The 23,974-nt window shown below is 45.6% G+C and overlaps 1 protein-coding gene across 1 annotated transcript in view; it reads left to right on the top strand.

Annotated features, from left to right (window-relative positions):
- The first annotated feature begins 5,822 nt into the window (after positions 1-5,822).
- The window catches only part of LOC138356619 (uncharacterized), an 82,500-nt gene continuing 64,348 nt past the window's right edge, over positions 5,823-23,974 (top strand). The window contains exons 1-4 of the mRNA XM_069312806.1: positions 5,823-5,999; positions 6,726-6,776; positions 19,873-20,574; positions 21,365-21,511. Coding sequence (XP_069168907.1) covers positions 5,823-5,999; positions 6,726-6,776; positions 19,873-20,574; positions 21,365-21,511 — 1,077 coding nt within the window. The remainder of the gene's footprint in view (positions 6,000-6,725; positions 6,777-19,872; positions 20,575-21,364; positions 21,512-23,974) is intronic.

The following is a 23,974-nucleotide window of genomic DNA, read 5'->3' as shown; positions in this document are numbered from 1 at the left end:
TTGGCATTGGCCTCTGGGGATTGGGTCGGGGAACTTCGTGCTCTCCTTCGGTGCAGGGGTTTTTGCTCCTTTGGTCCTGGTGTTAGGTTTATTCAGTTGTAGTCATTGTGGTGTTTGTGTGTTACTGAGGAAGTCTTGGCTGTAGGGTTGATGTAAAGTCATGACTTGGTTACTGACTTTAATACTTAATATGATTACATGGCTAGTAGCTACCAAGCTTGGCTGGCGTCCTGTACGCTCTTGTTTACCTTCACTCTCTCTGGCGTCTGCCTCGCCACACATAGAAAACGGATGGTACCATTTTCTGTGAACATGACATCCCTCCTTTTCTTTAAAAAGAATGAATACAGGATGTCTACCATGCTTGTAGCACAAAGCAAAGTTATTGACACAAAGTAAGTTATTACATATCAAGAGATACTGCATACATTTAACATTAATTAAGCACACAAAGAATTTAAACAACTTAATCTTTTCCACAAAGGATTTCAATGTTAAAAATACATATGCAATGTTAAACAAACATGAAAGAAACTGTACTACAAAGTTACAAAATATTGAATGAGATATCTGCATTATTCAAACAATATTAAATTTAGTTTAGCACAATAAGTAAATACTTTTCATTACATAGGAACACAATTAATCATCAAATCGTGTAGGGCGTTTAACATGACGTTTAGGACGAGAGTCCTTAAATGCAATAACATCCCTTGATGAATTGTTTGTCGGGTTATAACTATTTTTTTCTTTTTCTTTTGCACGATTTTGCACTTCATCATTTTCTACACTAGTTGGAATCACTTTGAAATAAGCCATATTACGTGTTATACTATGATCTCTATTACTAGCTGTTACCATAGTTCCTTTTACACTAATCACTTTATATGGTTTTGTATCATACGGCATATCTAACTTTCCCTCTTTTTTCTTTTTAACGAGAACAGTGTCACCAACCTTTATGAACTGTTCCTTTGCACGTTGATCATGAGCAATTTTCATTTTGCCCTTGGCTAGTGCATCCTTCTGAGCGAGACGTTTATCCGTTACCTCGGCTGGCATGACGGGTAGTGCGATTCTCATAGGACGTCCAAATAAAAGTTCACCAGGTGACTTGCCCAGTGTTCCATGCGGTGTTGCACGGTAGTTCCTGAGAAAAGCATACATAGCTTGTTTCCAGGATCGTCCTTCGGCATGAGCACAGCGTACCGCTTTCATGAGAGGTTGCATGAATCTCTCAACTTCTCCATTTGCTTGAGGATGTAGTGGCATCACACGGCGGTGTTTGAATCCAATATGCTCAGCAAAGTTGACGAAGTCTTGTCCATTGAATGGCGGTCCATTGTCCGTCTTGACAACTTCAGGAATGCCAAAGTTTGAAAAGATCTTGTCGAGTTTCGGGATGACGGCCTTTGCAGATGTGGAATTGATGATTTCTACTTCTGGATAACGTGAGTGATCATCAATGACTACCATCAAGTACTCTCCAGTTGGTAGTGGTCCGCAGAAGTCCATCGATACTTCCGTCCATGGTGCAGCAGGTAGTGGTGAAGGTTGTAGAGGTGATGGTCTTGAAGTATCCACTGCAGCTTGGCAAGGGACACAGGCATCATGCATATCCTTTGCTTGACGATCAATGCCAGGAAACCACACCTTTTCTCGTAGCAGCTGTTTGGTCCTAACAAGACCTTGGTGTCCTTGATGTGCAAGCTTCAGAGCACGTTGCTGGAGAACAGCTGGAATAACGATACGAGTACCTCGCAGCACAGTGTCGCGTTGTTGCGTAACACTTAATTCTGTCTGGATGCGTTCAAGTGCTTTGAATGCATCTTGGTCAACTCCTGAGGGTGGGATGCGTGGAAACTTTTTCTTAGTCAATGCATCCACTGTTGCTTGCAGAGTTAGGTCCTCTAGGGTTGCAGTACGGATTTCATCAAGAGTAAGAGCCTTAGGGACTGCATCACAGGTTACAGAGTGTACATATTCCTCGGCAACTTGCTGATGCTTGGTGATGGTGAAACTGTTGGCAGGATGTCGACTGATGTAATCAGCGGGATTGCCTGCACCCGGCTTGTATTTCACCGTAAAGTTGTATGGTTGCAGACGAAGAGCCCATCTCTCAATGCGAGCTGGTGGTTTGGACTTTGGATTATTGAAGATGGTCTCCAACGGTTTGTGGTCAGTGACCATCGTGGTGAAGGGCGCACCAAGCAGATACACATTGAAGTGTTCACAGCCCCATACAAGAGCAAGAGCTTCCTTCTCTGTCTGACTGTATCGTTGCTCAACATCTGTGAGAGAACGGCTGGCGTAGGCAATTACTACTCTGGAATCTGGTTGACCAGGTTTGTGTTGGGCTAAAACAGCACCTAATCCAACAGGACCAGCATCCACCGTTAACTCAGTGTCCATTGATGGATCAAAGTATGCAGCAGTCGCATTCTCTACTAGTGCATTTTTCACAGCATCAAATGCATTTTGCTCGCTCCAGTACCATGATGCATTTTTCTTCAGGAGCTCACGTAGAGGCTTTGTAATGGTAGCAAAATCTGGAATGAAGCGAGAACAGTAGTTTGCCATTCCCAGAAAACTATGTACTTCAGTGGACGTTGAAGGAGGTGCAGCATTCTTGATATCTGCAACTTTCTTAGGATCTGGAGACAGACCTTTGTCACTAAGTACATGTCCAAAGAATTCAATTTTATGTTGATTGAACTCACACTTTGCTCGGCTTAACGTCAAATTCTTTTCTCGTAAGCGTTGCAATGTTGCACGAAGAGCTTTGTCGTGTTCAGCTTGGGTACGGCCATAAACAATGATGTCATCAGACATGTTGTCAGCATTAGGTATGTCTTGCAATACCTGGCTGATGATGTGCTGGAATACCTCGGCAGCACTGTTAATACCAAAACTCAGGCGCTTGTACCTATACAGACCTCGATGTGTCGTAAACGTTGTGATGAATCGACTCTCCTCATCAAGTTCAAGCTGATGATAGCCCTTGTTTAAATCTAACTTGCTGAATACAGTTGCACCATTCAAGCGGTAGATCATATCATCTACAGTCGGTGTAGGATGGCATTCATGCATTATTGCCTTGTTGGGAACACGCATGTCCACACAAATGCGTATCTCATCTGGATTCTTCGGCTTTGGTGGAGTGACAATTGGGCTTACCCATGGTGTTGGGCCTGTTACTGGTTCAATGATATCTAGCTCCATCAGCCTATCCAGTTCGGCATCGACTTTCTTGCGAGTATGGAATGGTTGTCGGCGATGTGGTTGGGCAACTGGAATTACATCTGGGTTGATATGCAGATGTACTTTGCTATCAGTATAACAACCTATGGATTTAAATCGATCAGAAAATTCAGCAACAATAGCATCAACATTGTTTGCAGATTCCACTGCTACAGCATTAGAAAGCTGAAGTAGCCCCAATTTGGTTGAAGTCTTGTAACTGAGTAAAGACTCCTTTGCATTCCTAACAACATGGAATGTAGTAATGAGCATTGCATTCTTTGACTTAATCTCTGCAGTGAAAGTTCCAATCACTGGCAAGGCTACCTTTGAAGCATAGGCAGTGGCTTTGCCATTATAGTTCTCAAGCTTTGGGAACTGTTTTTTAAATTTCTCATAGTGGCACTCAGCAATGGTGTCAATGTTTGATCCAGTGTCAATGAGAACCTTGAGACAAATACCAGCAATGTATACACATGTCTCTGGGTTGTTTGGAAGATCATTCCATTCTGTGATTGCTTGTACTCCATAAGTATAATCACATCCACTGTCATCTGAGACTGGTTGTAATGAAATGTTGTCTTGTACATTATTAACATTCTGGATATGAGGTGCAATATTGTGTTTACCACCTCGACCCCTATGACCTGATCCTCGTACAGTGCTTTTATTCATTGACTGTGGTTTCTTTAGTGCGGAACGACACATAGCACCAAAATGACCTAGTTTTCCACACTCATAGCACTTCTTACCTTGAGCAGGACAAACATTATCTTGGTGTGGGTAGTCTCCTCCACAATTGTTACATTTATTGTTGACACCCTCTGATGTGGGTCGTTGTGACTGCTTGAGCCTTGTTCCTTGACCCCAGTTGTGACGTGGTTCTCGGCTAAATTTACTGTTAGGTTTGGCATGATATCTTCTTTGATTACGATGTCCTCCCTGAACTTTACATACCTCATCACTGTTAGTAACAGTGGCAGAACCGTTATTGGCACTGCACTCCATGACACGAGCATCACGTGCAGCATCTTCCATTCGACGAGCAATATCCAGTATCTTGGTAAGAGAACTTTCATCATCAACAAGTTCTAGAGCTCTTCGACGGAGACGTGTAGATGTGCATGTTTCAATTATTTGCTGTTTGATTTCTTTGTCAACATCAGCAAACTCACAATGGGCTGCTAAACTCTGCAGACATGTGTGGTATTGATCCACAGTTTCATTAGAGAGTTGTTTTGCTCTCCTGAAATGCATAATTTCCATTGCAGTATTTTGCCTTGGTTTGAAATGCTCTGTTAGTTTGGCTTTGGCAGTGTCATAATCTTTGGCACCACCAGTGTCTTTCAGTGTGTCAAAGATGTCACAAACTCTATCACCTGCATAATGAAGTAGAAAGGCACGCTTTCTTTCAGCACTTTTGATGTCAGAAACTATCAACAAATTTTCAAACTTTTTAAGCCATTTGACCCACCTCTGTGACAGGTTTGACTGGTCACAGTCAGGATCAAATGCAGGAAACTGAGGTATATTTGCCATTTTTTACTGAATAAATGTAAACTTATCACTTAAATGTTCCTCAGAATATTAAACACTTACTGCACTGTATATGTTAGTCAAGAATTCACTGTAATTACTTTAATTTTGCAAAGCACACAAGCATTTTAATGCAAAAGTTCACAACAGTGCACAATATAGCAGCAACTGACTTCTTACCTAGCCCTTGTGTACATGTGTTGTTCCTACTCACAGCAGCAGCACAGCAGTTGGCACAGCAGTTGGTACAACAGTTGTCAGCAGTTGGTACAGCAGTTGTCAGCAGTTGGTACAGCAGTTGGTACAGCAGTTGGTACAGCAGCAGTTGGTACAGCAGTCAGTTCAGTGTGATGAATTTTGTAGCACGAAGCGTCGTTTCGTAACCAAAACATCAGGTTTTGTACACATCAATGCGTCGTTTCGTACACAACGTCGGCAGATTCCTCAGTACACAGTTTCTTCAGCACAGCTTGGGTAGCACACAGCTTGGGTAGCACACAGCATTGGTTAGCACACAGCATCGTTTAGCACACAGCATTGGTTAGCACACAGCATCGGTTAGCATACAGCATCGGGTATGGCGCTCACAGCTTCTCTTCCTCCTCCAGGCAGCATGCTTCTCCCTTGTGTTTGAAACTGAACAAATACCTGCGTTCACAGTTCATCCTCGTCGCCAATGTGGTGTTTGTGTGTTACTGAGGAAGTCTTGGCTGTAGGGTTGATGTAAAGTCATGACTTGGTTACTGACTTTAATACTTAATATGATTACATGGCTAGTAGCTACCAAGCTTGGCTGGCGTCCTGTACGCTCTTGTTTACCTTCACTCTCTCTGGCGTCTGCTCCGCCACACATAGAAAACGGATGGTACCATTTTCTGTGAACATGACAGTCATCTCCTTCTTTTCTGGCAAAAAATAAGTGCTGCTTTCCAGAGGGGTCTTTGGGTCATTAATGCTTGGTTGGTCAGGCCAGGGGATGCATCATGTGTTGTTTCTGGTTGCGGCTCTCCGCCGTTATTTGCACGCAAAGGCTTCAGTGGCCGGGGATGCACTTTAGGTTTACCTGGTATTCCTCCTCCTCTGTTCCTGGGCTCGGGTCTCTCAGGTCATCCGCAGGGTTATCAAGTTTAGCCAACCTGCAGTCTATCCTCGTGCCCCACGACATTCGTAAGTTTGCTGCTTTGGCTGCCGCCTTTGGCAACATGTCTTGGGTTGACATTCGGGCAAAGGGGTTTTGGAGGTTGTACAGTCTCCCCGGCATCCCTCCCTCCTTCTGGTCGGCGGTGTTTTCGTGTGTTTTTGACATCCAACCTAAGAACTGTTGGTTGGATCACCAGCGCAAAAGTCTGGGGTCCCTTTTCCCCCTCCCGTGGAAAAGGGGGGAGGGGTTCATAGACAGCGGCGCGGTAATGTGATGACGTCATGCTTGTTTGCTAATTTTCGTTTGGGGAGTTCTGTCCACTCGTTCAGCTTTCGGTAGCAATATTTTTACCAGAATAGGGGTTTGTTTTGGGGCGCCTACCTTTCTGGGTGCCAGACCCAGTTGATGGCAGACATAGAATGCTCCCAACCACACTGGGGTTTCTACAGGCCATTGCTTCTCGTGCCTCTCTGAGAGGGGGCTAGGTCCTGGCTCGTTGTCCCTGGTAGGCAAGAGCTCCATACACTTTGACCGATGCCAGAAAGCTAATAGATAAATATCAGCCTGGATAGCCTCGGGGAGCCTTCAGGTCTCATCCAGAAAATGGTGTTTCATTACATTCAACCCTGTTCTTTAGGGTGTGTAGAACAGCTTAATTAAATTGTCATTATTTCTTATGGGAAAATTCATTTCGGTTTACCAACCATATCTGGGAACAGATTAAATTCATAAATGAAGGTACCACTGTATTTAAAGCTCAAGTGAGCTTGAGTGAGCATACATATGTTTTTATAATGGTGTTCTGTAGCTTGTCGGTCATGGAGTGACCAACAAGCTACACATGACTTGTCAGTCATGTGTAAGTAACAAATATACACTGGTAATTGTGTGGCAAGCTTACGGCTTTTGTTGCCTTCCTTTTGGCTTGAATCTGACACCTCGCATTTTCACGCGTCTTACCCAGGTTGTGGTGAGGCACACACACACACACCCCTAGCAGTCTTTGTCTGCTAGGTGTTCGGGTACGGGCCTACCTCGAAGACTGGTTGGTGGAAAGTGTCCTGAAACAAGCTGTTCTGCTTGTCTACTCACCAGGAGTGTGGTTCTTTCCCAGCTCGTCGGCTTTGGGTTCCTGGTGAACTAGGGGAAGTCCCATCTGGTTCCATCTCATGTTCGGACCTGTCTGGGCCTCGTGTGGGACTCTCGGACCACTTCCACCTCTCTCCCTCTGGTGGCGTTGCTGCGGCTGTGGTCCTTCCTTCAGCTGTTTCTGGGGAACTCCCGGGGAAACTTGGCAGCTGCTCGAGCAGCTGTGCGGGGGTCTGAACTTTGCTGTGCTAGTTTACCCGCCGGGTCGGGGTCTGGCTTCGGTGCCTGTTCTCGTTCCTTTGGAGACATCCCTTCCACCTCTCTCGCAACCACTGGGTTTCGGCCTCTGGGGGCCTTGCGTTGGTTGCTGTGTTGCCAGCTTCCTCTAAGAGTTTTTCAGGGTTCAGTGTCTTGGCGCTTGCTTGCGCATTCGCTCGATGTGTTCATGGATGCCTCATCTCTCGGCTGGGAGTTTAAGACCAGGGATCACCATCCCGGCAAGGGGCGCTTGGCTCCGTCCTACCATTGGGCTCACAGCACGGTGCGGGTGTCCGTGGCAGTTTGACATTCGCTTCAGAGGGTTCGGGTCGCTCAGGGTTCGGCAATCCGGCTCCATTCAGACTGCTCTCAGGTGGTTCCTTGTTTGAACTGCAGGGGTTCTCTTCAGTCCTTAGCTTTTTAGGGCTGATTGCTTCGAGTGACTTGTCTACTGGATTCTAGGGGTTTGGCTCTCTGTGCGGTTCACATCCAGGGAGTGTCCAATGTCCTGTCGAACGGCCTGTCTCGATTTGTTCCCCTGTCCACAAAATACATGGTCGACGCTGACCCCTTCAGTTGGCTCTGCCGGACGAACGGGCTCCTGGAGGTGGCCCTCTTTGCACCGGCGTCCTCTCGGAGTCTCCTGATATATGTGTATAGTGGTACCTCGGAATATGAGTGTCCCTGTATACGATTTTTTCGGAATACAAGCAGGATTTGCTCGGAAAATTTGCATCGAAATACGAGGGTTGCCTCGGAAGACGAGGGTGTTGATACGCATACAGGTTGACTAGCTCACGGTGGCACAGCGATCACGCCTTAGTTTACCAGTGCCTCGCGCCCAGTGACTATTCCGCCTGAATTTTTCACTTGGATTTACAGTTTTTTGTCGGATTTGTGGCCATTTGAGCATAAAAGTTGTTGTTATATATCTCGCCATGGGTCCCAAGAAAACCAGTGGTAAGGCTCAACCAAAAAAAATAGTTGTGAGTAGAGGCAGTAGAGGATGTCCCTTCTTCATTAACAAAATGTGTGAAGTATGGGAAGAACTGCAAAGTTTTCTTGAAAAAACTCACCCAGATAAAGCTGTAGCATGCCGTTGCATTGACCTTTTAAATGACAATGTGATGTCTTACTACAGACAAGTGTTAAAATGTAGGGAAAAGCAAGTGTCTTTAGACAGATTCTTAGTAAGACAAGCAAGTCCTAGTGGTATGCAGGCAAAACGTGCCAGAGAGTGCACACCAGTGAAGTCCTCACTGCCTGATGTTATAATGGAATGGGACTCCCCTTCCAAACAGTAACACCTTTCCTCCTCCCTCCTCCTCACCATCTTCCATACGTCAACAGCAGTCATCAGCAAGGGTAAGTAATAACTTGAACATACTTTTGTAGTGTAGATTTAGATGAATTAAGTATAAAATTTAGTTTGAAGTAAGATTTTTGGAAAATCAGGAATGGATTAATTCATTTCCCTTTATTTCTTATGGGGAAATTAGCTTCTGTTTACGAGTTTTTGGATTACGAGCTGTCTCCAGGAACAAATTAAACTCTTAAACCGAGGTACCCCTGTATCTCTTGCCATTGGTCCAGCTGTTGCTTCAGGTTTTGGCTCTCTTGGAGTCTTACTGTGGGAGAGTCGTTCTTGTGGGCCCCTTGGTGGCCAGCCCAGCCTTGGTTTCAGGCGCTGCTTGCTTGGTGTCTGAACTTGGGGCATTTTCCGCGGCTACGCCTCTTTCAGCAGAGCGGACTGGTTCGGTCTACTTCTCAGCTCTTCTTAGCTTTTCTTTTTGGTGTGGCTGTATCACTACTTGTATTGTGATCAGGGGGCTTCATTGAAGATGTCTCATCATCGAGCGTCGTCTCGGCGACAGTATGAAGTTTCCTGACTGTCAGGAGACATATTTTTCCTGCTCTCTCGCGTGCACTGAATTAAGTACGAAATTGCATAGTGCACCAGTGATGTGCACCGTGATTCAACTTTCTGAATATAACTTTTCCACAGTCGTGTTGGGTGTCGTTGGACAGCCCATGACATTTGCTAGCCATTGATGTCATTCTGATCGCTGTATCAGGTCTGTAAAGGAAATTACAGAAGGGAGTTGATTTCAGGGAAATTTTGTACAAGTTAAGTGTAGAGAGGGAGGTATGGGGGGGTTAACGGCAGTAGACCACCCCCCCCTATCACGTGTCCACGTCGTGAGAGAGGGGGGTAGTGTCATGGGGCAGGTGCGCCATTGGCCAGGGCTCCTGGGCCTCAGGAATGCTGAACCGTGATTGGTCAAGATGCTGAGGGGTACCGCATGGTACCCCAGAGGCAGCCTTGGCGGGAAAAGACATTCTTACCTAGAAAGTTGCTATGAGAGGACGTAATTTTTCGTGCTAGGCCAAGCATCGGGAAATACCGCCTGCAACGTTACTAAAGTCACGCCTATCATCTTGCTATCTTTCCGTGTGCCTTCCATAAGAATCCGGTAGTGGGAAAGGTGCTTGTACCGAACCGTGTGTACTTGGCACCTAGCCGCGTAATTGTGGGACGCCATCTTAGAGCAACTGGACTGAGTGAGGCGTTAATTATCGGGCTACGAAAGTGACATCCGCCATCTATCGTATCTGTGCTTGAAGGTACTGCAGTGAGATGTGCTAGAGAAGGTTTCAGTGTTATAAGAGAAACCTTAAAGTTCCTAATTCTGAGGAACTACCAAAGAGAACAGTGAAGGACTCCGTCTCAGGTCTCGTGTACCGTGTAACACCGTGTACCGTCGTATCCTGGGGTACCGTGTCAAGTGGAAGGGCGTGGTACCGCATCCCTGCTGTTGTGCGCGCACCCTGGTCTGCCTAAGCCGACGTGTCTGCGCCACCCTGGTCTCTGTGTGTGGAGCTAACCCCGTGGTCTAGGACCCTGTGCTCCACCTGACCACGTGTAGGAAGTGAGAACGCCTACGTCATCATCCAGCAGCAGCAGTGGGAGTGTGATTGTGACGTGTATGAGAGTGAATGGGAGTGTTGCGGGCCCACTGATTGATGTAAGTACACTGTTTCCGTTTGGGTAATAAAACTCTGAAGCTGGGTTCGCTCCCAGTGTTCCGTCTGTCCTCTGTCCCTGTGACCACCTGGTGAGGTGAATGGGAATTGGAGACGTGTGAGTCTACCCTGTTTGCCGTCATCAAGTTGAGGTTGGGCCCAACTGTGATTTTGACATGTGTGAGGACACCTAGTGACACATTCAGAGGTAGAGTAAGTGAGTTATTTGCTTCTATTTTCTCTATGTGCCGCATATGTATTCCTGTAATTTGATTCCCTTTTTCAGCAGTGAAAGTGGTAACAGGGAGGTTTCCGTTGGTTATAAATTTTACTGTTGTGTTGTGGTAAAGTGTGAATTATTGGTGGATAATTTACTGGGGGAAGTCATTTACAAGTTTTGCCGTGAGTGGCAAGGATGTACTGTGTTGTACTGTGATGTACTGTGTTGTACCGTGTGTAAACCATAGACAAGTTTGTCCTTGGTGGAAGGCGTTGTGTACTGTGAAGGATTCCGTGAGAATTAAAGTCAGTTAACGTCACCGGGGGTCACGATTTACTTAACGAGGTCACTTGTTCGTTGAACATTGTTGTGATTAACGTAGAGACGTGTAAAGGCAACAGTCACAGTGAAGTTCACGCAGTGGAGGAATTGTCAAGTGAAGACTAACGTAGTGTTAACGATTTAACGAGCTGTCGTTAATTGAGTGATTAACGTAAGGGGTTGACAGTCTGTTATGATCGGAGTCAATTGCGCTGTAATTAAGCTGCTGTAATTCGTTGGACTGATCAGCTCTGTCTGCGGACAGAGTGATTAAGCACTCGTAGCTAATTAAAGATAATTAGTAATCGCCACTTAGTGAATTCACCAGGTGTTGATGTTGTTGTTTACACGGAGTGTCTTGTAACCTTGTGTGTGGTACAGTAGTCTACCCTCGTTAAGGTAATCTTGTCGTAAGACCGGAAGTGAACTGTCAGTTGAGAGACAGTAGGCTTTATCAATACTTGTCTGAATTAATAGGCTGTTGTATTCAGTAATTAATTGGGAATTACTCACCGAATGCTTGACTTTCAAGTTGATGTAATTAATTGATTTACGAGTTATTGCTGCCATTTAAGTGTCGTTGAGACACGTGTGTGTTAATGTAATTGTTTAAATTTAATTAGAGTAACTTTTGTTTTGATTGTCCTGAGAGACAAGTGTTAATGTAAGATTTTTTATAAGGGGTTATCATTCTTGGATTAACCGCCTTGTTACTTGGTACCTCGTTGAGGGCAGCGAGCGCCAGTCAAGTTTTTGTGATTATAGTATTGATCACCGTGAAGCCGTGACAATATTGATTGCAAGCTTGCGTCACCAGTGGGCACCACTTTGTTCAGTTAGTGTCATTAGTCAGTCAGCGCCGACGGGATAAGGATACCGTGGGTCCATCAGGCTGTTGATTAGCTGTTCTTGAATGTGCCACTGGAGTGACAGTAAAGTAACGTAAATTCACTGTGTAGTAGTTTTAGTTCTTGTTTTGTGAATAAATTGTTTGTTATAGAAAACGGTCGTTTACGTCAAACCTTCCAATATTACTGCCCCACATTTCATGTTCTGCAACGCATTGCCTGCTTATGTTCATATCAAGTCTGTATCTAAAGCTCGAGTCCATTGCACAGCACCACACCTCTATAAATAAGAAGTGAGAATCTGTCGGCTACCCTTTATTAGTTGTCAACTAGGAGGAGCCAGTGACCTAAGTGACAGGTGTTACCTGTGTGGTTTCGCCTGGCGGTTTGCTCCCGCGGTCCTATGATCTTAGGCTTTAAGATTAAATATCTGCCACTGGCAGCTCTTGCTGTTTAAGGTCTGCCTCTCTTGCGAGGTAGTTACAATTAACGTAACATCAATAGGACTTAATTCTTTTGATAATTGTCAAAGAAAAAAATCTCACACTGACCTTCATTTCACCATTTCCTATCTCTTTGTTGGTTGTCTTCTATTTCTTTTAGGGTTGTTTTGTCCTTTTTTTTCGCTTTTTCCAGGACTGTCATTTTCAGATTCAGATTCAGATGTTTATTCAGGTAAGGTATATACATACAAGTGATGTTACATTAATGGATTGATATATAGATAGAGCTAGTACATACAATGCCTAAAGCCACTATTACGCAATGCGTTTCGGGCAAATGCCTATTACAAATGCCTATTTGATGCCTATTACTGTCGCCTTTTATTATGCAGCGCTGGTGGAGCCGCTCCAGCTTGCGTTTGGGATGGATGTAATTTCCGCCCCATTCTGCAAGCTTTCTCATGCTTTGTTTCACCTCCGGCCTGCTCATTCACCACCTGAGCCGTCCTGTTCTTTGGACCGGGTGCTCTCTTTTCTCTCTTCTCCTCTGTTTTTTCGGTTCAAGAATTTTTCCAAGGCTTTGTTTCTGTTGGCATTGGACTTTGGGGGCTGGGTTGGTGAGCTTCATGCTCTCCGGTGCATGAGTTTCTGTACTTTCAGTCTTGGTGGTCGGTTTGTTCAGCTGCAGCCGTCTCCCTCTTTTTTGGCAGAGATAGAGATGGCGGCTTTTCAGAGGAATCCTTGGGTCATTAATGCTTTGGTTGTCAGGGTGGGGGTACTCACCTAGTTGTGCTTGCGGGGGTTGAGCTCTGGCTCTTTGGTCCCGCCTCTCAACCGTCAATCAACAGGTGTACAGGTTCCTGAGCCTATTGGGCTCTATCATATCTACTGTTGATACTGGGTGACTTCAACTTTAGAGCAATAGACTGGGAGGCCTATGAAGCAAGAACGGAGGACTTTTGGACATGCAGATTTGTGAACCTCATTCTGGAGACATTCTTGTATCAACACATAAAGCAAGCCACAAGAATGAGGGAAGGAGATGTACCGTCAGTACTGGATCTAGTATTCACCAGGAAAGAAGGAGAGATTTTTGACATCCAGTACCTTCCTCCTTTGGGAAAGAGTGATCACGTAATGTTAGACATTAAATATGCTTTAAGATATCATCTAGAAGAAAATGGGGACATTGAAACAGTTGATAAACTCGATTTAAGGAGAGGCAACTATGGGGAACTTCGAAATTTTTTTAATGAGTGTAATTGGACAGAATTGTTGCTAGGCAGGGAAGTAAATGAAATGTATGCCAAATTTTTAAAACTATACGAGGAAGGCACACAAACATTCATACCAAAACAGAGATGCAGGGCCAGAAAACAGGATTGGTTCGACAGAAATTGTGAGAGGGCAAGAGACCAAAAGACACAAAAATGGAATCAGTATAGGAAGAGGCCAAACCCCCAAACATACCAGCGATACAAAGATGCGAGAAACAACTATACAGCAGTAAGGAGAGAGGCAGAAAGAAATTTTGAAAAAGGGATAGCAGATAAATGTAAAACAGAACCGGGCTTATTCTACAAATTCATAAACAACAAATTGCAGGTAAAGGATAATATCCAGAGGTTGAAAATGGGAAACAGATTCACGGAAAATGAAAAGGAAATGTGTGAAACATTAAATGAAAAGTTCCAAAGTGTGTTTGTACAAAATGAAATCTTCAGAGAACCAGACACAATAAGAATTCCAGAGAACAACATAGAGCGGATAGAGGTATCTAGAGATGAAGTGGAAAATATGCTAAAGGAGCTCGGGAAGAACAAAGCAGCTGGCCCAGATGGCGTTTCACCATGGGTTCTGAGAGAATGTGCATCTGAGCTCAGCATTCCACTTCACCTGATCTTTCAGGCATCCCTGTGTACAGGAATCGTAGCAGACGTGTGGAAACAGGCTAACATAGTTCCAGTCTACAAAAGTGGCAGCAGGGAAGACCCCCTCAATTATAGACCTGTATCATTGACAAGTGTAATAGTGAAAGTATTGGAAAAGCTAATCAAAACTAAATGGGTAGAACACCTGGAGAGAAATGATATAATATCAGACAGACAGTATGGTTTTCGATCTGGAAGATCCTGTGTATCGAATTTACTCAGTTTCTATGATCGAGCCACAGAGATATTACAGGAAAGAGATGGTTGGGTTGACTGCATCTATCTGGACCTAAAAAAGGCTTTTGACAGAGTTCCACATAAGAGGTTGTTCTGGAAACTGGAAAATATTGGAGGGGTGACAGGTAAGCTTCTATCATGGATGAATAATTTTCTGACTGATAGAAAAATGAGGGCAGTAATCAGAGGCAATGTATCGGAATGGAGAAATGTCACAAGTGGAGTACCACAGGGTTCAGTTCTTGCACCAGTGATGTTTATTGTGTACATAAATGATCTACCAGTTGGTATACAGAATTATATGAACATGTTTGCTGATGATGCTAAGATAATAGGAAGGATAAGAAATTTAGATGATTGTCATGCCCTTCAAGAAGACCTGGACAAAATAAGTATATGGAGCACCACCTGGCAAATGGAATTTAATGTTAATAAATGTCATGTTATGGAATGTGGAATAGGAGAACATAGACCCCATACAACCTATATATTATGTGAGAAATCTTTAAAGAATTCCGATAAAGAAAGAGATCTAGGGGTGGTTCTAGATAGAAAACTATCACCTGAGGACCACATAAAGAATATTGTGCAAGGAGCCTATGCGATGCTTTCTAACTTCAGAATTGCATTTAAATACATGGATGGCGATTTACTAAAGAAATTGTTCATGACTTTTGTTAGGCCAAAGCTAGAATATGCAGCTGTTGTGTGGTGCCCATATCTTAAGAAGCACATCAACAAACTGGAAAAGGTGCAAAGACATGCTACTAAGTGGCTCCCAGAACTGAAGGGCAAGAGCTATGAGGAGAGGTTGGAAGCATTAAACATGCCAAAACTAGAAGACAGAAGAAAAAGAGGTGATATGACTACATACAAAATAGTAACAGGAATTGATAAAATCGACAGGGAAGATTTCCTGAGACCTGGCACTTCAAGAACAAGAGGTCATAGATTTAAACTAGCTAAACACAGATGCCGAAGAAATATAAGAAAATTCACCTTCGCAAATAGAGTGGTAGACGGTTGGAACAAGTTAAGTGAGAAGGTGGTGGAGGCGAAGACCGTCAGTAGTTTCAAAGCGTTATATGACAAAGAGTGCTGGGAAGACGGGACACCACGAGCGTAGCTCTCATCCTGTAACTACACTTAGGTAATTACACTTAGGTAATTACTTGAAACTGTGTATGGAGTCAGCCTCCACCACATTGCTTCCTAATGCATTCAAATTGTCAACCACTCTGACACTAAAAAAGTTCTTTCTAATATATCTGTGGCTCATTTGGGCAGTCAGTTTCCACCTGTGTCCCCTAGTGCGTGTGCCCCTTGTGTTAAATAGCCTATCTTTATCAACCCTGTCGATTCCCTTGAGAATCTTGAATGTAGTGATCATGTCCCCCCTAACTCTTCTGTCTTCCAATGAAGTGAGGTTCAATTCCCGTAGTCTCTCCTCGTAGCTCATACCTCTCAGCTCGGGTACTAGTCTGGTGGCAAACCTTTGAACCTTTTCCAGTTTAGTCTTATACTTGACTAGATATGGACTCCATGCTGGAGCCACATACTCCAGGATTGGTCTGACATATGTGGTATATAATGTTCTGAAAGATTCCTTACACAAGTTTCTAAAGGCCGTTCTTATGTTAGCCAACCTGGCATATGCTGCTGATGTTATCCTCTTGATATGAGCTTCAGGGGACAGGTCTGGCATGATATCAACCCCCAGGTCTTTCTCTCTCTCTGACTCTTGAAGTATTTCATCTCCCAAGTGATACCTTGTATCTGGTCTCCCGCTTCCTACCCCTATCTTCATTACATTACATTTGCTTGGGTTAAACTCTAACATCCATTTGTTCAACCATTCCTGCAGCTTGTCCAGGTCTTCTTGAAGCCTCAAGCTGTCCTCCTCTGTCTTAATCCTTCTCATAATTTTGGCGTCGTCAGCAAACATTGAGAGGAATGAGTCTATACCCTCTGGGAGATCATTTACGTATATCAGAAACAGGATAGGTCCAAGCACAGAGCCCTGTGGGACTCCACTGGTTACTTCACGCCATTCTGAGGTCTCACCTCTCACTATAACTCTCTGCTTCCTGTTGCTTAGGTACTCCCTTATCCACTGGAGTGCCCTACCAGTTACTCCTGCCTGTTTCTCCAGCTTATGCATCAACCTTTTATGGGGTACTGTGTCAAAGGCTTTCCGACAGTCCAAAAAAATGCAGTCCGCCCATTCTTCTCTTTATTGCTTAATCTTTGTCACCTGATCATAGAATTCTATCAAGCCTGTAAGGCAAGATTTACCCTCCCTGAACCCATGTTGATGGGTTGTCACGAAGTCTCTTCTCTCCAGATGTGTTACTAGGTTTTTTCTCACAATCTTCTCCATCACTTTGCATGGTATACAAGTTAAGGACACTGGCCTGTAGTTCAGTGCCTCTTGTCTGTCACCCTTTTTAAATATTGGTACTACATTAGCAGTCTTCCATACTTTTGGTAGATCTCCCGTTTCCAGTGACCTACTATACACTATGGAGAGTGGTAAGCTAAGTGCTCCTGCACACTCTTTCAATACCCATGGTGAGATTCCATCCGGCCCAACAGCTTTTCTCACATCCAGCTCCAATAGGTGGTTAATGACCTCATCTCTTGTAATTTTGAACCTTTCCAAGGTCACCTGGTTTGCTGCCACCTCTCCTAGCGCCGTGACTTCTTCCTGTTCTATTGTAAAGACCTCCTGGAACCTTTTGTTGAGTTCTTCACACACCTCTTTGTCATTCTCTGTGTACCTGTCCTCGCCCACCCTAAGTTTCATCACCTGTTCCTTCACAGTTGTCTTCCTCCTGATGTGACTGTGTAGTAGCTTTGGTTCGATCTTGGCTTTATTAGCTATATCATTTTCATACCTTTTCTCAGCTGCTCTTCTCACACTACCATACTCGTTCCTGGTTCTCTGGTATCTCTCTCTACTTTCTGGTGTTCTGTTATTACGGAAGTTCCTCCATGCCCTTTTGTTCAGCTCCTTTGCTTTCATACATTCCCTATTAAACCACGGATTCTTCCTTTGCTTCTCTGTTTTTTCCTGTTGGGCTGGGACAAACCTGCTTACAGCCTCCTGACATTTTTGGGTGACATAGTCCATCATGTCTTGTACGGACTTGGTTCCGAGTTCCGTGTCCCAATGTATATCCCATAGGAATTTATTCATCTCCTCATAGTTTCCCTTTCGGTACGCCAGCCCTTTGTTTCCCAGTTCTTTTTTGGGGGTGATAATTCCTAGCTAAACCAGGTACTCAAAGCTCAATACACTATGATCACTCATTCCCAAGGGGGCTTCCAACTTAACTTCCCTTATATCCGACTCATTTAGGGTAAATATCAGATCAAGCAAGGCTGGTTCATCCCCTCCTCTCGTTCTTGTCGGTCCCTTGACGTGTTGACTTAGAAAGTTTCTTGTTGCCACATCCAGCAGCTTAGCTCTCCATGTGGGTCTCTGTTCCCCCAATCTATCTTTCCATGGTTGAAGTCTCCCATGATTAGTAGCCTGGATCCGTTCCTGCTAGCCACAGAAGCTGCTCTCTCTATTATATTGATGGTGGCCAAGTTGTTTCTATCATATTCCTGTCTGGGTCTTCTGACATTTGGTGGGGGTTATATATGACTACTACTATAATTTTCTGTCCTCCAGTTGCTATGGTGCCTGATATGTAGTCACTGAAACCTTCACAGTTCTGAATTACCATCTCTTCGAAACTCCAACCTTCTCTTAGTAGCAAAGCTACACCACTTCCTCCTCTCCCTTCTCTCTCTTTCCTCACTACATAGTAGCCCTGTGGAAACACTGCGTTTGTTATGGTGTTTGTTAGCTTTGTTTCTGTGAGTGCTATTATGTCTGGGTTTTCTTCTAGTGCCCATTCTCCAAGTTCACTTGTTTTATTTGTAATTTCATCTATGTTAGTGAAGCTCACTTTCTTCAGTTAATTTTCTTGTCCCTTTCTTGGCGAGCATTCTGCTGGTGTGGGAAGCTTTTCAGTGGGTGAGATGATCTGTGAGGTGGTTTGCAGGGTTTCAGGGGAGTTTAGGGTGAGGGGTGGGGGTTTCATGGAAGGGGGGACAGGTAGGGTGTGGGTTAAGGAGATAGTGGGGACATGGAGGATACGGGGTGAAGGGGGAGGAGGGATAGGGAGGGTATGGGATGAAGGTGGAGGGGGGACAGGGGGGAAAGGTGGGAGGGGGGACATGATGGGAATGGGGAAGGGATGACAGGGTAAGAATGGGGTGGGGGGGGGAGGGAGGGTTGGGTGGGGGCAGGTAGGGTGAGGGGAAGGGAGGGTTTCTATGCAGGGAGGGGTGGTGGGGTTGCCCTCCCCTCTGGTGTTGCTGGGATGCTGGTTTTGGGTTCGCCTCTTGTCTCTAGGACTGTTGTGTTGGGGGCTGTGATTTCCTGGTTTGCTTCTCCCTCCCTGTGCTTTCTCCTTGCCTCTGCTGCCATGGCTCTCTCCTCCTTCGTCCTGTCCCTCTGCAGGAATACTTTCTTGTATCCCTCCACATGCTGCAGTCGACTCTTCCTTTCGAGAATATCCTCCTTCGTGGTTTCGTTTGTAAACACCACCTTTACAAGTCGGTTTCTGTCCTTGTTGTACCAGCCCAACCTGAAAACCTTCTCAATGTTTCGTTCAGCCCCTTCCATCTGTAACCCCTTCAGTAGCCCCTGTACTGCCTCTCTATCCTTGCTATTCCATTCTTGCCTGTTGGATCCTTCCTGTTCTTTGATGCCTACAACTACCACTGATCTTTTTCTCTCCAGCAGCTGAGTGGTGCATCTTGCTGCTTCCTGTGAGGTGGCTGCTTGCATCGCTACCTCCCTCATTGTGTCCATTGCTTCTGAGCTCTTTTTCAGTATGTCTGCAAATGTTTCAGGTACAGAGGCATTTCCTTCCAATGTAACATTTCCACCTTCCCTTTGGATGATAATCTGATGCTCGGTCTCTTTATTTTTTTCTGTGAGGGATTTGATCTCCTCCCTTGCTGATGTCAGCTCACTTTGCAGGTTGTTAATTATAATCCTCATTTCCTGCATCTCCTTCCTGAATTCCTCCAGAACTTGGGTTAACATGTCCCTCGTTTGATCAATTTGGCTGTTCCCTGTGTCCCTGTTGCGTCCACCTGCCATTTTGCCCTTGTGAAAAGAGAGAGAGCAAGAGAGAGAACAAGAATAGTCCTAGTGTGAGTGGGTGTGGTGGTGGTGGGGGGGGGGGAGTGTGTTGGGAGAGTGAGATGGGGGGTTAAGAGATGGGTGAGGTGTAGTCTTCAGATTACGGCGGGTGAGGTGGGGTGCATCATATGTTGTGTCTAGTTGCGGTTCTCTGCCGTTATCTGGGCACCTCGGTCTCAGTGGCCAGGGAGCAGTGCGAATTGAGAGCAATGCAAATACCGAGGTTCCTCTGTACAAAGAAATTATGAAAATATTATGTAATTTGTATCGGTAAATATGGTGCTGTACTGGTTATTATTACTGGTTATTATTAATATTATAAAAATATTACTTTTTGTAGTAAATACATCTAGCCTAACCAAATATTCTTTTCCACAGGATAACAAGCCAGAGGAATGTTCATTGTGTTTTAACGATTATGATGACAAACAGCTACGGCCTCGCACACTGCCATGCGGCCACACATTCTGCTCCCAGTGTATTGACAATGCTATCAAGAATGGTCAGCTGACCTGCCCCAGCTGCCATGCCCAGCATGCTGCCACAGCTGCTATTCAGTTCCCAATTAGCTATGCTGTGGAGGCTTTAGTTAGGAAACTCAAAAATATCCAGCTAACAACTGAGGAAGTAGTGCCAGCAAAACCTTATGAAGGTCTCGCCAGCGGCATCAGTAAGAAATTACGTTCCCTGGTGCAGGAGCAGAAGAACATCATCAACAGCCTCATTACTAGCTGTGAAGAGGTACTGGCCCAGCTGAGGGAGTACCAGGGGCAGCTGGGGGACTGGAAGACTCACCACCTCCAGCTCCAGGACAGACTCTATGGTTTGGTAGAGCAGAACAAGTTAGCATTGAAGCTGTTGGAACTGGAGGATACCAGTGTGGTGGATATGACAACACAAGGAGAGGAAGGGAAGACTCAGCTGCAGGCCATGTTGGGGACCCTTGACACAGTCAACACAGCACAGGAAGTATTCATGACCATCAATGAAGTTGACCAATGCAACATGGAGGTTGAAAATTGGCTTCAGAAGTGCCAGGAACTCTTCCCAGATGTCAAGACTGTCCACACCTCAGTGAAGGTACACTGCTGAAGGTCACATTGTTCTCACCCAACTGAGTGTAGTATTGCCTCTATATAAACACTTTTAACATGGAGACACATCAAGATGAGAGTAGACTTTATATATAGGAAACTTTTTGCTCTAACACCTGAAACATTTTTATTAATAAAGTCAACTGTAATCTTGGTGTTTTTCTACACTGTGGTCAGTGCTCACTACACACATGTCAACTGTCATCTTGGTGTTTCTCTACACTGTGGTCAGCACTCAGTGCTCACTACACCCATGTCAACTGTCATCTTGGTTTTTCTCTACACTGTGGTCAGTACTCAGTGTTCACTACACCCATGTTAACTGTCATCTTGGTGTTTCTCTACACTGTCGTCAGTGTAGAGAAACAATATAATGTAAATTGACATTATATTGTCAAATTACTTTACTCAGAGCCTGATGCTTCATTATAGTCCAGTTACTTTACTCAGAGCCTGATGCTTCATTATAGTCCAGTTACTTTACTCAGAGCCTGATGCTTCATTATAGTCCAGTTACTTTACTCAGAGCCTGATGCTTCATTATAGTCCAGTTACTTTACCCAGAGCCTGATGCTTCATTATAGTCCAGTTACTTTACCCCAGAGCCTGATGCTTCATTATAGTCCAGTTACTTTACCCAGAGCCTGATGCTTCATTATAGTCCAGTTACTTTACTCAGGGCCTGATGCTTCATTATAGTCCAGCTACTTTACTCAGTGCCTGATGCTTCATTATTTTCCAGGTTCCACCATTAATGTTTGTGTTGGTAATGACAGGTGCAGGAGATCATCAGGGAGGTCCTGGAGATGATGACCATGGAGACAGGTGCCACAGCTGACCCCTTACACCTGGGAGACTCAGCCTCCAGCATCATGAATAAAGTTCAGGAAATAACTAGAGAAATCCCCCACAAGCAATTCACAGTAATTTTTTTTATTTTCTCTCATAGATCATATCACAAGATATCGAGTACCGTTTTGAGGAGAGGAAGCCTGTTCTTAGGTTTATCGAGGTTCCCCAAGGACAACTTCTGATTTTCCTTAACATACAATCCACAATAGTTGCCTAATTGCTGGATAAAAATTTACTGCTAGGTGAGCAGAGGCAACAGGTAAAAGGAAACATGAGAACAATTTCTATCCTGCCCGGTGATTGAACCTGTAATCCTCTATTGAACCCGGGATCCTGGCACCCCTCACAGAGGCGCAGAGAGACGGTAACATCCACCAAACTACTGGGAAAGCATCCAGAAAGACAGCAAACCAAAACAGACCACTGCTGGGTTTGAAGAGATTGTCTCCTTGAAACTGCCAACAAACTCTCAAACAATGCCAACACCAAACCCCTGCCAGTAGAGGGGGGAGGGGCCTGGAGCTACAGGTTCAGCACCAATCCCCTGCCAGTAGAGGGGGCTGGAGCTACAGGTCCAGCACCAACCCCCTACCAGTAGAGGGGAGCTGGAGCTACAGGTCCAGCACCAACCCCCTGCCAGCAGAGGGGGAACTGGAGCTACAGGTCCAGCACCAACCCCCTACCAGTAGAGGGGGCTGGAGCTACAGGTCCAGCACCAACCCCCTGCCAGCAGAGGGGGAACTGGAGCTACAGGTCCAGCACCAACCCCCTACCAGTAGAGGGGAGCTGGAGCTACAGGTCCAACACCAACCCCCTGCCAGCAGAGGGGGAACTGGAGCTACAGGTTCAGCACCAACCCCCTGCCAGTAGAGGGGGCTGGAGCTACAGGTTCAGCACCAACCCCCTACCAGCAGAGGGGGAGCTGGAGCTACAGGTCCAGCACCAACCCCCTGCCAGCAGAGGGGGAACTGGAGCTACAGGTCCAGCACCAACCCCCTACCAGTAGAGGGGGCTGGAGCTACAGGTCCAGCACCAATCCCCTGCCAGCAGAGGGGGAACTGGAGCTACAGGTCCAGCACCAACCCCCTACCAGTAGAGGGGAGCTGGAGCTACAGGTCCAACACCAACCCCCTGCCAGCAGAGGGGGAACTGGAGCTACAGGTTCAGCACCAACCCCCTGCCAGTAGAGGGGGCTGGAGCTACAGGTCCAGCACCAACCCCCTACCAGTAGAGGGGAGCTGGAGCTACAGGTTCAGCACCAACCCCCTGCCAGTAGGAGGGGGCTGGAGCTACAGGTCCAGCACCAACCCCCTACCAGTAGAGGGGAGCTGGAGCTACAGGTTCAGCACCAACCCCCTGCCAGCAGAGGGGGGGCTGGAACTACAGGTCCAATACCAACCCCTTGCCAGTAGAGGGTGGGGGGGGCTGGAGCTACAGGTCCAGCACCAACCCCTTGCCAGTAGAGGGAAGCTGGAGCTACAGGTCCAGCACCAACCCCCTGCCAGTAGAGGGGAGCTGGAGCTACAGGTCCAGCACGAACCCCCTGGCAGTAGAGGGAGGGGGCTGGAACTACAGGTCCAGCACCAAACCCCTGCCAGTAGAGGGGAGGCTGGAGCTACAGGTCCAGCACCAACCCCCTGCCAGTAGAGGGGGGGCTGGAGCTACAAGTCCAACACCAACCCCCTGTTAGTAGAGGGGGGCTGGAGCTACAGGTCGAGCACCAAATCCCTGCCAATGGAGTGGGGGCTACCTGCTTGATGGGGTTCTGGGAGTTCTTCTACTCCCCAAGCCAGGCCAGAGGCCAGGCTCGACTTGTGAGAGTTTGGTCCACCAGGCTGTTGCTTGGAGCGGCCCGCAGGCCCACATACCCACCACAGGCTGGCTGATCTGGAACTTATCTTAGAAAACAGTCCAGTTTTCTCTTGATGTCCACGGTTGTTCCGCCAATATTTCTTATAGTCGCTGGGAGGACGCTGAACAACCGCAGACCTCTGATGTTTATACAGTATTCTCTGATTGTGCCTATGGCACCTCTGCTCTTCACTGGTTCAATCTTGCATTTTCTTCCATATCGTTTACTCCAGTTCGTTGTTATTTTACTGTGTAGATTTGGGACCCGTCCCTCCGATATTTTCTATGTGTATATTATTTGGTATCTCTCTCGTCTTCTTTCTAGAGAGTACATTTGGAGAGCTTTGAGACGATCCCAATAATTTAGGTGTTTTATCTCATCTATTCGTGCTGTATATGTTCTCTGTATTCCTTCTATTTCAGCAATCTCTCCTGCTCTGAAGGGGGAAGTGAGTACTGAGCAGTATTCGAGATGGGACAACACAAGTGATTTGAAGAGTACAACCATTGTGATGGGATCCCTGGATTTGAAAGTTCTTGTAATCCATCCTATCATTTTTCTGGCTGACGCAATATTTGCTTGGTTATGCTCCCTAAACGTTAGATCGTCGGACATCATTATTCCCAAATCCTTAACATGCTGTTTTTCTACTATGGGAAGATTCAATTGTGTTTTGTACTCT

Source organism: Procambarus clarkii, chromosome 73 (assembly GCF_040958095.1).
Source record: "Procambarus clarkii isolate CNS0578487 chromosome 73, FALCON_Pclarkii_2.0, whole genome shotgun sequence".
Lineage (NCBI taxonomy): Eukaryota > Metazoa > Arthropoda > Malacostraca > Decapoda > Cambaridae > Procambarus > Procambarus clarkii.
Note: the sequence above shows the minus strand (reverse complement) of the source record. Positions and strands in the feature narration are given on the sequence as shown.